This window comes from Artibeus jamaicensis, unplaced genomic scaffold (assembly GCF_021234435.1).
Source record: "Artibeus jamaicensis isolate MK-2021 breed Jamaican fruit bat unplaced genomic scaffold, CSHL_Jam_final scaffold_537, whole genome shotgun sequence".
NCBI lineage: Eukaryota > Metazoa > Chordata > Mammalia > Chiroptera > Phyllostomidae > Artibeus > Artibeus jamaicensis.
Genome location: NW_026522047.1, coordinates 45,830,582 through 45,843,823, shown reverse-complemented (window position 1 = coordinate 45,843,823; position 13,242 = coordinate 45,830,582). Strand labels below are relative to the sequence as shown.

Sequence of the window (13,242 nt, the reverse complement as noted above, 5' to 3'; positions counted from 1 at the left end):
TTCCCAATCAGGGCACATGCCTCCGTCACTGGCCAGGTCTCCAGTAGAGAGCATGTGATAGGTAACCACACATTGATGTTTCTCTCCCTCTCTTTCTCCCTTCCTTCCCCTCTCTAAACATAAATAAATAAAATACTTTTTAAGATATATGTTCAGCGTTATAAAATAGTTCATATGGAAACACCATTATTACACCCTGTAATTACTATCACTGTTTTGATAACAGCGAGGCCGAAGTCTTGCAGAACATTCAGTGTATTCAATGTCAAACAATTTGGATAAGAGAGAAAACCTACACTTTGCTATAAAACATCCAATGTAGTTCAAATATTCTAATTAATATAAAATCACTAATAGAGAAATTATAAATAATATGCTTCATGTTTTTTTTGAATCCACACCAAAAGGTATGTTTTATTGATTTGAGAGAGAGAGAGAGGAAGGGGGAGAGAAAAGAGAGAAAGAAACATTGATTTGTTGAGAGAGAGTGATTCATTGCTGTACCTATTTATGCATTCACTGGTTGATTCTTATGTGTGCCCTGATTGGGGATTATAACCTGCAGCCTTGGTGTATCAGGATGATGCTACCCAGCCAGAGCCTGGTGAGGTCAGTTCTAAATGGATTTATAAACAAGGTTCACAGTTCTGGGAGTGGCCTTGCATCTTACGCCAACCTCTAACCCAGAATGACCCCAGACACCCTTGTCCCAGCCTGGCTTGGCCTGGATGCCCCTCTTGCTCAAGAAAAGGGGGTCACTCCACCTGGAAACTGAGTCTGATATTCCCTTCACACACCTGTGTCCTCACATTTACAAAGAGGGGCAGAAAGATTCTAGTGTCCCTCTAGGACCAGGACAAAGTGTTGTTAAAAGCAAGCAGCTTTGAAGTCAGAGAAAGACAGTTACCATATGATTTCACTGGTGGGATCTAATGAACAAACTGAACTAACAAGGAAAATAGAGACAGACTCACAGAGAGCATGTTGACAACTCTGCGGGGCCTTGGGCGGGGGAGTGACGGGGAGAATCCAGCAAAAAGTAAAGGAAAAAAAGAATAGTCATAGACACGGACAAGTATGAAGATTGAGGGGCGGGGGTGGTGGAAGAGGGTATAGGGAGGGATAAATGGTAATGGAAAAATACAATAAAATAAATAAAATTAAAAATAATTTTAAAAAGTAAACAACTTTGAAGGGGACAGGTCGTGCCAACCGACGGAAGATGGTTCTGTGGAGCCACTCACCTGTAACCCGCAGCGTCGCTCAGGCAGAACTGTCCAATCAGGGGCTCAGCAGAGCAGGTGGGTGGGGCCGCGTTCGGCAAACCGGGGGCGCTCGTGGCCGCGCCGGCGTTCGCCTCACCGCCGTGCTCAAACGTCTGAACCGTCTCTGAACCGGCGTTACCTGCACTGGCCCCCGGAGCCGTACGAAGCCGGGGGACCGGAGAAGCCCGGAAATGGTGAGTGTGAGTGGCCGGATGTCCTCACACGGGAGGAGGGGCTGGTTGCTACTGGTCTTGGAGAGACCCGCTAGGAGTCTGCAGACCCGCGTTGGGCGGGGCCTCTGCGAGGATCTCGGTCCCCACTGGCTCGCGTCGTGGGGGCTGGGCCGGCAGCCCGGATCCCCAGGTCCTGTCTGAGCGGCGACTTCGCCCCGGACCCTCCCTGGGAAGCTCTGCACCCGCAGCCCCTCGTCTCCCCAGACTGTTCGGTGACCATAGCGACGGTCCTCCGGTATAATTGTGATTCTGTCTCCGGGGTTTCGTGCAAGAGAGGACCTCTCGTCTGTAGTCCCCAGTCCCTTCTTTCTTCTCAAGGGAACCTGAAGTTTTCAAAATGTTTGAGGAGCAGGGTCCCAAATCCACGACCCTTTCCCTCCAGCTAGCTCTTCCGGGGACCGGCAATAAACCTATAAGTTTTCATGTTTCTGTCCACGTTCTTAGATGCCGCCTTTTGGTCTCCGATTCGCAGAATCAACTGTTTCTCTTCCAGCGTGCATTTATTTCTAACAGATGTATTTTGATTGTTTATCATTTTTCCACATGGCTCATTTTAAATATTTAAATTTTGTGTGTTAAAATTGTTTTACATGAGAGAAAAACTGGGAGGTTAACTACCTGGAATAAGTTGTGTGAAATCCACGTTCCTCTCCCCCAATAGCTTCCCTGGGCACAGACATCCTCTAGGAAGCTCTTTGGGTGGAGGTTCCTCCTTGGAAACTTTTCTGGGTGTTCTCTCCTGTGGGCACTGCCCCTTCCTGAGTCTGTCACCTTTAAAAGACTTACTTTGTTTTTGGTATTACATTAAAATGTATTTAATCAATAGCTCTTGAAAGGTGATGTGAAGTAGTATTTTCAAAGAGGCATGAGAGGTAAATTTCAGGAAAAAAACAAAATATTTCAGTATTACATTGAATGTGTTTAAACTTTTGTTCCTCATTTTTCTCCCCTGAGCAGGAGTAGTACTATTCTAAAGTCTTCATTTTCTTTTTTGTTTGGGAGGTTTCGGGGTGATTTCAAGTGGAATTCCAAGGCTTAGACTTGAACATCAGAAGTATTTGGGTATGCTTAACTATTTGCCTTCCTGTCATGGAAATAATAATATAATTATTTTCTGAAGGTAATAAATATTTGTGGTTTTTCTTGTTGAACTAGAAATATGACTTACAGTTTTCTTCTTTCATTTACACATAAACATTGGCATTGTATGAGTTTTCAGGGTTCTTCAAACACTGGGCTTTATGTCATTTAAAATATCCACGTGGTCCAAAGCAGTGTGATGAAGAGCTGAAGCCTAAGGTCAGTGACCCAGCTAAGGCCCCATGACCTGCAAAGGGAAGTAGCTGAAGGCCCAGTTGTTTCTGGGGAGCCTCCCCTGTAGGAGTCCTTCTTGCTCACGCCGACCATGGAAGGAGCCTGTGCCCTGGGAGAAGCTGGGATGCAGGTGCATGTGGTAGGGAAGGCAGGTAGCACTCCTGAGGTTTTAGTTGTGGCTCGCCTGGGCTTGTTTCTAGGCATAGGATGGAGTTTTGCAGCCGCAGTGAGGTGCACTCGGTGTAATTCATGCACATTGAGAAAGTCTGAAAGTCAGGAGCCTGTGTCCTGGGTAAGGTTTGTGAATTTGGGAGTTCATTGGGCTCAATCTGACACTGCATCCAATTGAGATAAAGCCTGAAAGAGGAGGGTGTCCGAGCTCCCAGAGTTCAATCCCACGACCACTGGGCTGTTGCTCCCCTTTGTCTCCAGGGACTGTCTCCAGAGCCCCTACTTCAGGGGCTCTGTCTCAACCTGGAGAGGCTAGAATGTAGAACCTTCTGAACCTTCTAAAAGGGGCTCTTCTTCTGCCCTGTGGGAAGCAGGCTGCTCATCAGAGCTGATTCCAATACTGCATTTCCTTTGGATCCTTTATCCACTGGATAGTGCAGCCCTTTGGCTCCAGTTTCCTTGAGCACTTTGTAATTTTATTCCCTGTGTGTGAAATAACATTTTTAATTTTCTGTGATTCAAAATGAAAGTGGATTAAGAGAGATGATACTGTTAAGGCAAGTAAATAGTGAAACTAAACAATTGTTGTTTCTTTTAGGCAAGAGAACTTCAAGATATGAGATGAGTATTTAAACTCTCAGGTCAATTTTCATTTTGACGTCATCAGTGTTTGTGCCTGGGTATCCCTAGAGACCATTGAACTATAAAAGGCAAAAGTAATTGAATTTCTATTTCAAGTCCATGAAGAAAACTACTTAACACTTATGTAAATCTCTGAAAATCCTTCTACATGTAAGCAGCTAAAACCAAATGCCTATTGCAGCATAATATGCCTTTTATTCCTGAAAAGACACCCGTGTGAGATAAGGGTGGGGGACAAAGTAGGATGACTGTAACTTGTCCTTTTAGTTAGCAAGAGATTTGTACATTTTAATTTTCAGTGGTTTGTGCTTTTGTAACCATTATAGTTTAAAGGAATTAAATCTTAGAATGGCTTCCTATGTAAAATAAAATTAAGGAAAGACTACTAGACAGTAAAACATGGTATATATAAATTTCTTTGTTTATCTTAAATAAATCTGTAAGATAGAGAAGTCTAACTTTAGAAGACTCATTGCCCACATGTCTGGTTCCTCCAGAAATGTCACTCCAGCCACCCTACAATACACAGGTTTTTATTATTTCTTGAGCCTTCTCTTGCTATTTCCTTTTATAAAAACAACACATCACAAATGCATATTGTTCTTACCCATCTATCTTTTTGTAGTGAACAGTCAGACTCCACACTGTCTGGTGTTTGCTGACAGCTTAGACCTCCCTATCCTCACCTGGACAGATGGATGAGAAAGTCCCAGGCTCCCTCCCCTGGCACTGGCTTCAGATTCCAACCACAAAAGCCCTTCTGTGTGCAGAACTCTCACCCTGGCCTTGCCCCTGACAAAGATTCTTTGCTTGACCAAACTTTGTCAGGCTCCTGAATCTTCTCCCAGGCCTGTCTTTATAATTCCTTGCAAAATCCAGTTGGGTGATGCAGAATCCCCCACCCTCCTATCTGACCAGGTTCCTCCTCCTCCACTGTCAGGTGGTGTCTGGTTACCCTGGCCTGTGTGCACCAAGAATCCTGTTAGGTTGGTTTAGCAGGAACCCTGATTCTTCTGGTTCTTCTCTAAGTACTTTTCCATCCACTGACCCTCACCCTGGTCTCTGGTCAGGAAGTCCCACTTGTCCATGCTCTCTGTACTCAGAATGAAGCCCAAGCTCATTTTTCTCCATTGTAAAATCCCACCACAATGGTCTCTGTAAGTCGGCGTGGTTCTGAAGAAAATCTGCCTGACCATCAGTGAGTATTTTATTTTCTGTAACACCAAGTTACCACAGTAAAAACCCAGGCCATTTTTTAAACTCTCTCAAGTCATTTGAGAGCTGCTTGAATAGCTTGCCCTGCCCTCTCAGAGACCTCTGTTATGTGAAATCCAAGCCTTTTCCTATCCTCTCAGCCACACCAGTACTGGTCTTGGTATCAGAACAATCCCTCAACAGGTGACCATGACAGTTGGTTCCATGAGCGGCATGGGCACGCCCCTGGACTGTCTTCACTTGCTCAGACTTGCTTACCTGCTATGCTGCCTGATGGTGTCCTGCCCTGGGAGGTGTTGCTGAGCCTGCCGTGCCTCAGTTCCATGTGCAGCTGACCAGAGTGGGCAGTTTTGAAAATTTCTAAGCATTTGGGAGCAGGCGTATGAGATTGGGACCCTCCTTAAGATGGTCCTGGATCGATGTTTTGCTGGGATTTATCTGTGTGTTTGAGTGAAGCTATGGCCAAGGCTCGGATGGCTCCAATATATCCTGGTGGTAAAGGTGGGAAATTAAGACTATAACCCTGTGCAAGAGGTGGACCCATCGAGTGGTCACTTCTTAAACGTTTGGGTAGGGCAAGGTCTCAGGGTTAGCCAGGTTGATGGAGACCCGGATATGGCCACCTGCAGGCTCTATGGGGACGAGTCTCAGCAAAGGAACAAAGACATCTGCCAGCACTTCTGTCTCTAAGAAAGCTGCCGCTCCAGCTCACCTCAAATCCAGACAATTAATTTCCTCCCCATATGTTCCCGGTGCCTTTCAAGCTGCTGCCCCAGCACTAGAGCTCAGAGAGAGTGAATTGGAGTAAATCTATGCCCTTTAAGAGAAATGCCTGGGACTCCAGAAGCCCTCTGTCTCCCTCAGCCATACTTCCACTGGCTTTCTCAGTCAGCCCTCGATCCTCAGTGGGGACTTCTGCAGCCGAGAGAGCCCTTCTGAGTTTTAACCACCACGCGTGGGTAAGGGAACAGCTCATTGTGCATTTCCACCCCTTCCCAGTCTCAATGTGGCTTCTTTTTTCTATCTTTAGTCGTAGGACTTCTGTTCAGCACCTTGTGGGTGGTTCTCAGTGATGGTTGTTCTGTACAATAGTGGTAACTTTGATGTGTTGGTGGGAGGATGCGAGTATAGAATTTACCTACTTCACCATCTTGACTGGAAGTCATCTTGGGTTGAAAGTCTTAAAATGATAATACTTGTTTCATTTCCATAGCATTTGTCATTTCCCATCATACTCTAAATTGTGCCATAGAGAAAAATAGGATGCAGTGTGATCACTTAAAAATGTATTAATTTTCATGGGTTTATGATAAGGTAAAATTTATAAGGAAGTAAATATGAACAGAAGATATGTTGTTTTTTTTTACTGAAACAATAGAATGAATATTTGGAGACAACAGGAGACATATGATTAGGAAACAATCATATGGAACCTTTCTGTAAATGGGGTCTGAGTGTCCGGGGCTGTGTCACTCATTGTACTGTGCACATATTCGGGCTGTTTCAGGACTCAGTGGCCTTTGAGGATGTGGCTGTGCACTTCAGTCTGGAGGAGTTGGTCTTACTGCAGCCTGCACAGAAGAAGATCTACAGAGATGTGAGTGGGGAACCTTCAGGAACCTGGCCTCAGTCGGTAAGTGACAAGTTGTCTTCACCTTGTTAGTCAGAAGACAGGTGTTTCTTGTCCATCAAAGTTGTTCTAACATGTGTAATATTGGAAGGGAGGACACTGGTAAATAAACTGAGCACAGTCACAGCCCATCATAGAACTAGAACTGATCATTTTTCTATAATCTCTACTATTTGGGAATAAATTTTCTGGGTCTGTGTTTTAGGAAAGAAGTGGGAAGATGATGACATTGAAGATCAGTACAAACACCAGGGGAGAAGACAAAGGTAAGTCACACTCACAACAGAAAGCAGCCTCTAACGTGAGAAGCCTGTTATGCTACCACTTCTCAGAAAATTTCCACCAAATTACTTTCTTATATACAACAAAGGGATTTGGTGTTTGAAAACAAGTTCTAATGAAACACAGCATTAATAGACCCTATATATAAATATCACTGTTTTGATAATAGCAGGGCTGAAGTCTTCTTGCAGAGTACTCAGTATATTCAATTTCAAGCCATTCAGACAAGGCAGAAAACCTTTTTTTTTTTTTTTGCTATAAACCATAGAAATTTAGTTCAAATGTTCTAATAACTATGACAACCCTAAATAAATCATGAATAATGTGCTTTTTGTTGTTTTCCAGAAGTCATGTGGTAGAGCGAATCCGTGATGGGAAAGAGGGTACTCAGTGTGGAGACAACTTCAGCCTTATTTCAAATCTCAATCTGAACAAGAAATCTCTTGGAGGAAAACCATGTGAAGAAAACAGCATGTGGAAAGCCTTCATACAGCAGTTGTCTCCACTGGAATATCAGAGGTCACACTGGACACAAGCCATATGGAGAACAGCCACATAACTGGTCTGCAGTGTACTGGAAAACATGAAAGAAATCACAATGGAGATAAACCTTATGAACATAATATATATGGTGAAGCCTTCAGTATCAGGCATTTTCAAGTAGATGAAACCAAAGAAAATCTTAAGTATAAGGCATGTGGGATAGCATCTAGTGATCTCTCAGTCCTTCCAGCACACATGGTCACTCACTGTGGAGACGGACTTCATAAATGCAAGGAAAATGAGAAAGCATCCGTTTCTCCCAGTTCATTTAAAATTCGTGAAAGGAGTCACACTGGAAAGAAACTCTATGAATGTAAACAGTGCAGCAAAGCCTACAGACATCACAGTTCCCTACAAACACACAAGAGAAGTCATTCTGGAGAGAAACCCTACGAATGTAAAATATGTAGAAAAGCATTCACTTGTCTCAGTTATCTTCGAAAATGTGAAAGGATTCACACAGGAAAGAAACCCTACGAGTGTAAGCAATGTGGCAAAGCCTTCAAATACTATACAGTTCCTTAGAAGCACACAAAGTGAGTCACACAGGAGAGAAATTCTATGAATGTGAGGCATGTGGTAAAGCTTACAGTGGTCCCACTGCCTTGAAAAAACACAGAAGAACTCATACAAGAGAGAAACCCTATGAATGTAAAAAATGTGGAGCAGCCTTTGGATATCACAGTTCCTTAAAAACACATGAAAGAAATCACAGTGGAGAGAAACCCTATGAATGTAAAACATTGGAAACATTGTAAAACATTCCAATCACAGAGGAAAAGAATTCACTCGTCTTAATTATCTTCGAAGACATAGAAGGATTCACACGGGAGAAATCCTATGAATGTAAAGTACATGGGAAAGGTTACAGTGATTAGAATTCTTTAAAAGCACATGAGAGAAGTCACACTGGAGAAAGACCCTATGAGTGTAAAACATGTGGTAAAGCATTCGGTAGTCCCAGTTACCTGTGAAGACATCAAAGAAATCACACTGAAGAGAAACCTTATGAATATAGAGGACGTAGTAAAGCCAGATATTATACTACCTTAGAATCACACAAATAGATTTACACAGGAGAGAAACCTATGAATGTAAACAATGTGGTAAAAGTTATAGATATCACAGTTCCTTACACATGAAAGAACTCACACTGGAGAGAAACCCTATGAATGTAAAACATGTGGAAAAGAATTCAGTTGTCTCAGTTATCTTTGAAAACATGAACAGACTCACACATGAAGGAAACCCTATAAATGTAAGCAATGTGGTAAAGCTTTCCTTTCTCTACAAGATTTCCAAGGACATGAAAGATATCACATTGGAGAAGAAACTATAAATGTAAGAAATGTGGGAAAGCCTTAACTTTACACACAAACTATTGAATACAGTGAGCATGCACTATCCTTGCCCATCCTGATTTTACTTTAGGAGCAGAGAGGTCTCTTTGCAAGTCCAACGTTTTTCCCAAGAGGAAACATCAAAAAGGGGTGTGGCTTCCAAAGGTATTCATCCAAGTTTTAATTTGATTGTACCAGGTGACCTGTAGGGAGAGGGTATCATTTTGCATAATAATCCTAATTTAACATAAAAGGAGTGGTGGGAAATTTTCAGATACACTATAGCTAAATGTAGGAAAGCCTTCTGTCATTCCAGTTCCTTCCAAAGGCATGAAAGGACTCATTGGATAAAACCTTTTGAGTATGAACAGTGTTGGAAGAGCTTCAATTTGCATATATCCTTACATGTGAAAAATCTCAGGGAAAAGAGAGAAAGCTATATGACATGAAAAATCTTGATGGAAATTAATCCATGTATAATGTTCCAAATTTCAACATGGAAGAATTAGTCTTAAAGTTGTATGTATGTAGTGTTTATCAAGCTTGTTTTGTGAAGTATATCATTGCAATGTAGATTTCGTGTTGGTTTTATTTATTTTCAGAGAAAGGGGAAGGGAAGGAGAGAGGGAGGGAGGAATACATCAATGTGTGGTTGCCTCTCGCACACCCCCCAACAGGGACCTGGTCTGAAACCCAGGCATGTGCTCCGACTGGGAATTGAACCAGCAAGTCTTTGGTCTACAAGCCCATGCTCAATCCATTGAGCCACACCAGCAAGGGCACAATGTAGATTTCTAAATAAGAAAAAAATACTGAGGTGAGATAACTCTGGGAGTTATCTTGCAGTGTTAGTCCATAAGATTACTAGACAGTGCTTTTTCCTTAAATAAGTTAATATTTTCCTAACATTTTTGAAGCCTATTAGATCTCTGGGTGAACTGAAGTGTATTTTAATGTATAGTTAGGTGAAACTTTTTATACTGCTTTGTTTGTCCTCTGTGAAGGGGTCGTTGGAAAAGGCCAGTTCGGCATTTGCTGGGATTTTCCTACTGTCTTTGTGACAGTTCCTGGACATCCTTTGTCCCTTAACTATATGGCTCAATGAAATCACACTGAAGAGAAACCTGGGATAAGACACTGAGATTTGGATGTGAGGCATGAAACAAACAAGTTCCTCCAATCCTGGCACTTATACTTTTGTGAGAATAGAGAGGTGAATAGCAAACCATAAAGCTTTGTTTTGTGATATGGTACTAAGAGCTTTGGAGGAAAGTGAGAAATGACATGTGACATAACAGGGAGTCACGGGTGTATATATTCTTACATGAGGGTACAGCCTCGTGAGTAAGGATATCATCATTAACCACTTGTATTTCCGTAATCTAAAAAATGTTAAAAACTGTTTCAGGAACCACTAGGGTGTGAAAGTAAGTAGAAGGTGGCAATACAGAATGCCCTGCTCTTTGATAAATGATAGTGATTCCCAATAAAGATATGGACATGGTTCCTCATCATTTTTGCCATCATTGCAAATTTTGTATCTGGGTTATGTGGTTGTGACTTAGGACATTGTTGTTTGGAACTCACGGCTTTGTATTGATTTGAATCACAGATATTTGTGGTGTACTTTTACATTGAACATTGAAAGGATTTTTCATTTATCTTCAAATCTGAAAACGTTGAAGTATTCGGCATTTTCATTTTGCTGCTCTACACACTGAGTGACACACACCAAGGAGTCCTCCCAATTGGAGAGTTACCTTCTTCTGCACTGCTCTCGCCCCTCTCGAGTTCATTCCACAGCACAGACCCTACACCCACACCCAGGACAGGTTCAGGTTCAGATAAGAAGGGATCAGGTATTTGAGACACCCTGCACTAGGGCTGAGGTCATGCACCTTGGGGTCTTCAAAGGGTCCTTACAGGGTGAGAAGAAGAGCAGATGTTTAGTAAATAGAAGGTTGCCCTGCTATATAGGTGGGTCAAAAGGAGGTTATTGCTGATCATCTTTTCTTATGGCCAAAGCCTCTAATTCAAGTTCTTCTGGGTAGTTGAAGGGAGAGGCAGAAGCTTCTCTTGAGCCTGCTGGTAAGTGTCTTGAGTTCAAAACTTCCTGCACACCATTGTGGCACAGCCTGCAGCGGCTTGTTCTGAACCCACACAGGATGGTGCGCCCTGAGAAAAGGTGTGCATACACTAAGCCTCGCTGTTATGTCAAATGTCATTTCTGACTCGCCTTCAAAGCCCTTATTTCCGTCTTACAGACAAAAGCTCTGCTCCCAGATGCTTTCTATGAATGCTGGACTGCCCTGGCTGTCACCATGCTTGAAGTGACCACAGGATTTCAGCACCAAAAAGGGACAAAAAGGACTCTGGAACCCACTTGAAATTTCAACCAAGGCTCAAAGAAATCTATTCTACAGTGTGGATCTTAATAATGCTTGTGAAGAAATAAATTTGTTTCTGCTTCACACAAAGGAGTCTGTCCTTGTCAATGAACCATTTGTCTTCACTTCATGATAAAAGGAGAATTGGGCTGCGTGGTAGTGCTTGACTTTTTTGTCCTGGAGATGAATCTGAGCTCCCTGATGCCTGCCACTGTGAGTTGAACAGTCCATGTAGCTCCCCTAAGTCTCAGTTGCCTCCTTCAACAGGGGAGAGAGCCCAGCAGTGCTTCCATGTTTAGAAGTCTAAGAAGATGAAGAGAAATGAGCCAATCCATACATGGTGCCAAGTGCCTTACAGTTACTAAGCCCTTCCAATGTGCATTTTGAATTACTATAAGAATGACTGTTCCTTTCTCATCGTCATTATCATTTTAGACTTAAAAGCAGAACTCCTCTTGATGGAATCTACAACATTCTACCTTACTTAGGAATCTTGAAGTGTGAGAAACTGGCCTGTAAAACTACTGAAAAGTAACCCTTTTAATAAGGTTCCGTGATGCCTGTTTTGTTCTCGTTATGGGTGCTTATTTGCCATACTTCCAAATCTTTAACATAAATGCTGAGATGATTATTTATGGCAATTCATGCCTTCCCCACAAGACAGAACAATTTGGTTGGTTCTTTCTCCCACTATTACTTCAAACATTACGTTAATATTTTAGCAGACCATGACAAAAAAAGTATTTTTAAGTACAAACATGAATCTTGATGCTTTGCCACTTACAGTTACTTCATGCTTTCAACCACAGAAAGGATCAATTTCTTATTCTTTTTCAGAGCCAAGAGCACCTTCCAGAACTTTGGGTAATTTATTCCATTACAGTCACTTCCCAAGATCATGATGAAAAAATCTCCCTCTCCATGCATTCAAAGGACTCCCTGAGCTCCTTTGGTGGAGCACTTTGCCTGAGAGGACCACCTTGCAGATGTCTTGAATCCTCACGGGTTTCTGTGGAGTGGGTGGATGCACCAACACTCGAAGTGTATTCTGGCCCTTGTATTCCCATGATGAGAATCACAGGAACCACCTCCTCTTACCAAACACAATTTTAAGATGTCATGTCTACAGTGATGACCATAGTGACTAAAGGACTTTTTTTTTCCTTTGAGAATTTTTATAAGCGTTTATTTGAGCCAAAGTGAGGGCAGTGTAGGAAAGCAAGATTTCCAATGTTGCTAAAGAACCTTTGACAAGCAGAGCAACCACGGCCACCAGTGCAGGAAGCACATCAGCATTTTCTGCCCAGGGAGGGCTGCTGCTGGACTGTTCAGTTCCCACAGGTACAAATAGAAGTGGGCTGTGGAAGGGCAGGAATGAAAGGTGATTTCCTCAGCATCATGTGTCTGAAGTTCAACAGTGTGAGAGAGGAGACCAGACTTATGCAACTTCCCCAGTGAACACACATTCTTAGAACAGAAGGTCCTTTGTTTGAAGCGAAGATGAAGAGTTAGGAGATAAAACAAAGCAAAACAAAAAAATCAGAGGTATTTTCGACATTAGAAAATCAGACTAATTTCCAGTAAAACTGCTTTGAGGATTTTGTTTCCAGATAGCTGTTAAAAGGAGGATGAAAAAATGAGTGTGAAACAGAAATCTCTTCCCCGTTTCTCAATTCTTTATGTTGACTAGCCACAGACTTTCCCTCCCACCCTGTAGGGTGACACACAGGGATGCTGCTGCTCCCACCATGGCCCACCTTGTGTGAGGAGTCCTGGTTGCAGCCTGAGCCCTCCTCGTCTCTCTCCACTGAGACCACCTGTGGCTCTTTGGCTCTGCCCGTCGGGCTCCACGTGTCTGATGGCCTCCAGGCATGATGAGTTATTGCTGCAGTTTGGGTGGACTTGTGTGGGGCTGTTTGTCTCTGAGACAACTAAAGACGAGCATTTCTCAGGGAATGGAGAGGAGATGGTCAGAAAGTATCTGTGCCTACTATAAGGAGGGTGCCAGGCGGGGGGGGAAGTTATCCTTGTGAGAGTAAACAATATGCTAGCATCACCAACTCACCTATTGGGGATTATTGTTTAGACCAAACCCAGTTTTCTGGTAAGTCTCATTATTTAGTGATGAAATAGTGTTACCAAAAGTAAGGGATGGCTGAGGACCTCGCAGAGTCCCTCAATCACCATTGAGGAAACATACCCACCTGCTTGTATGCTCTA

The 13,242-nt window shown here is 42.8% G+C and overlaps 1 protein-coding gene across 1 annotated transcript; it reads left to right on the top strand.

Annotated features, from left to right (window-relative positions):
• Positions 1-1,318: 1,318 nt before the first annotated feature.
• On the top strand, positions 1,319-10,747 carry LOC119038881 (putative zinc finger protein 833). Its single transcript, XM_053658497.1, is given in 5 exon segments — positions 1,319-1,459; positions 6,348-6,473; positions 6,676-6,736; positions 7,098-7,811; positions 7,814-10,747. Coding segments are annotated over 2 exon segments (759 nt in total). The 5' UTR covers positions 1,319-1,459; positions 6,348-6,473; positions 6,676-6,736; positions 7,098-7,292; the 3' UTR covers positions 8,054-10,747.
• Positions 10,748-13,242: the final 2,495 nt, after the last annotated feature.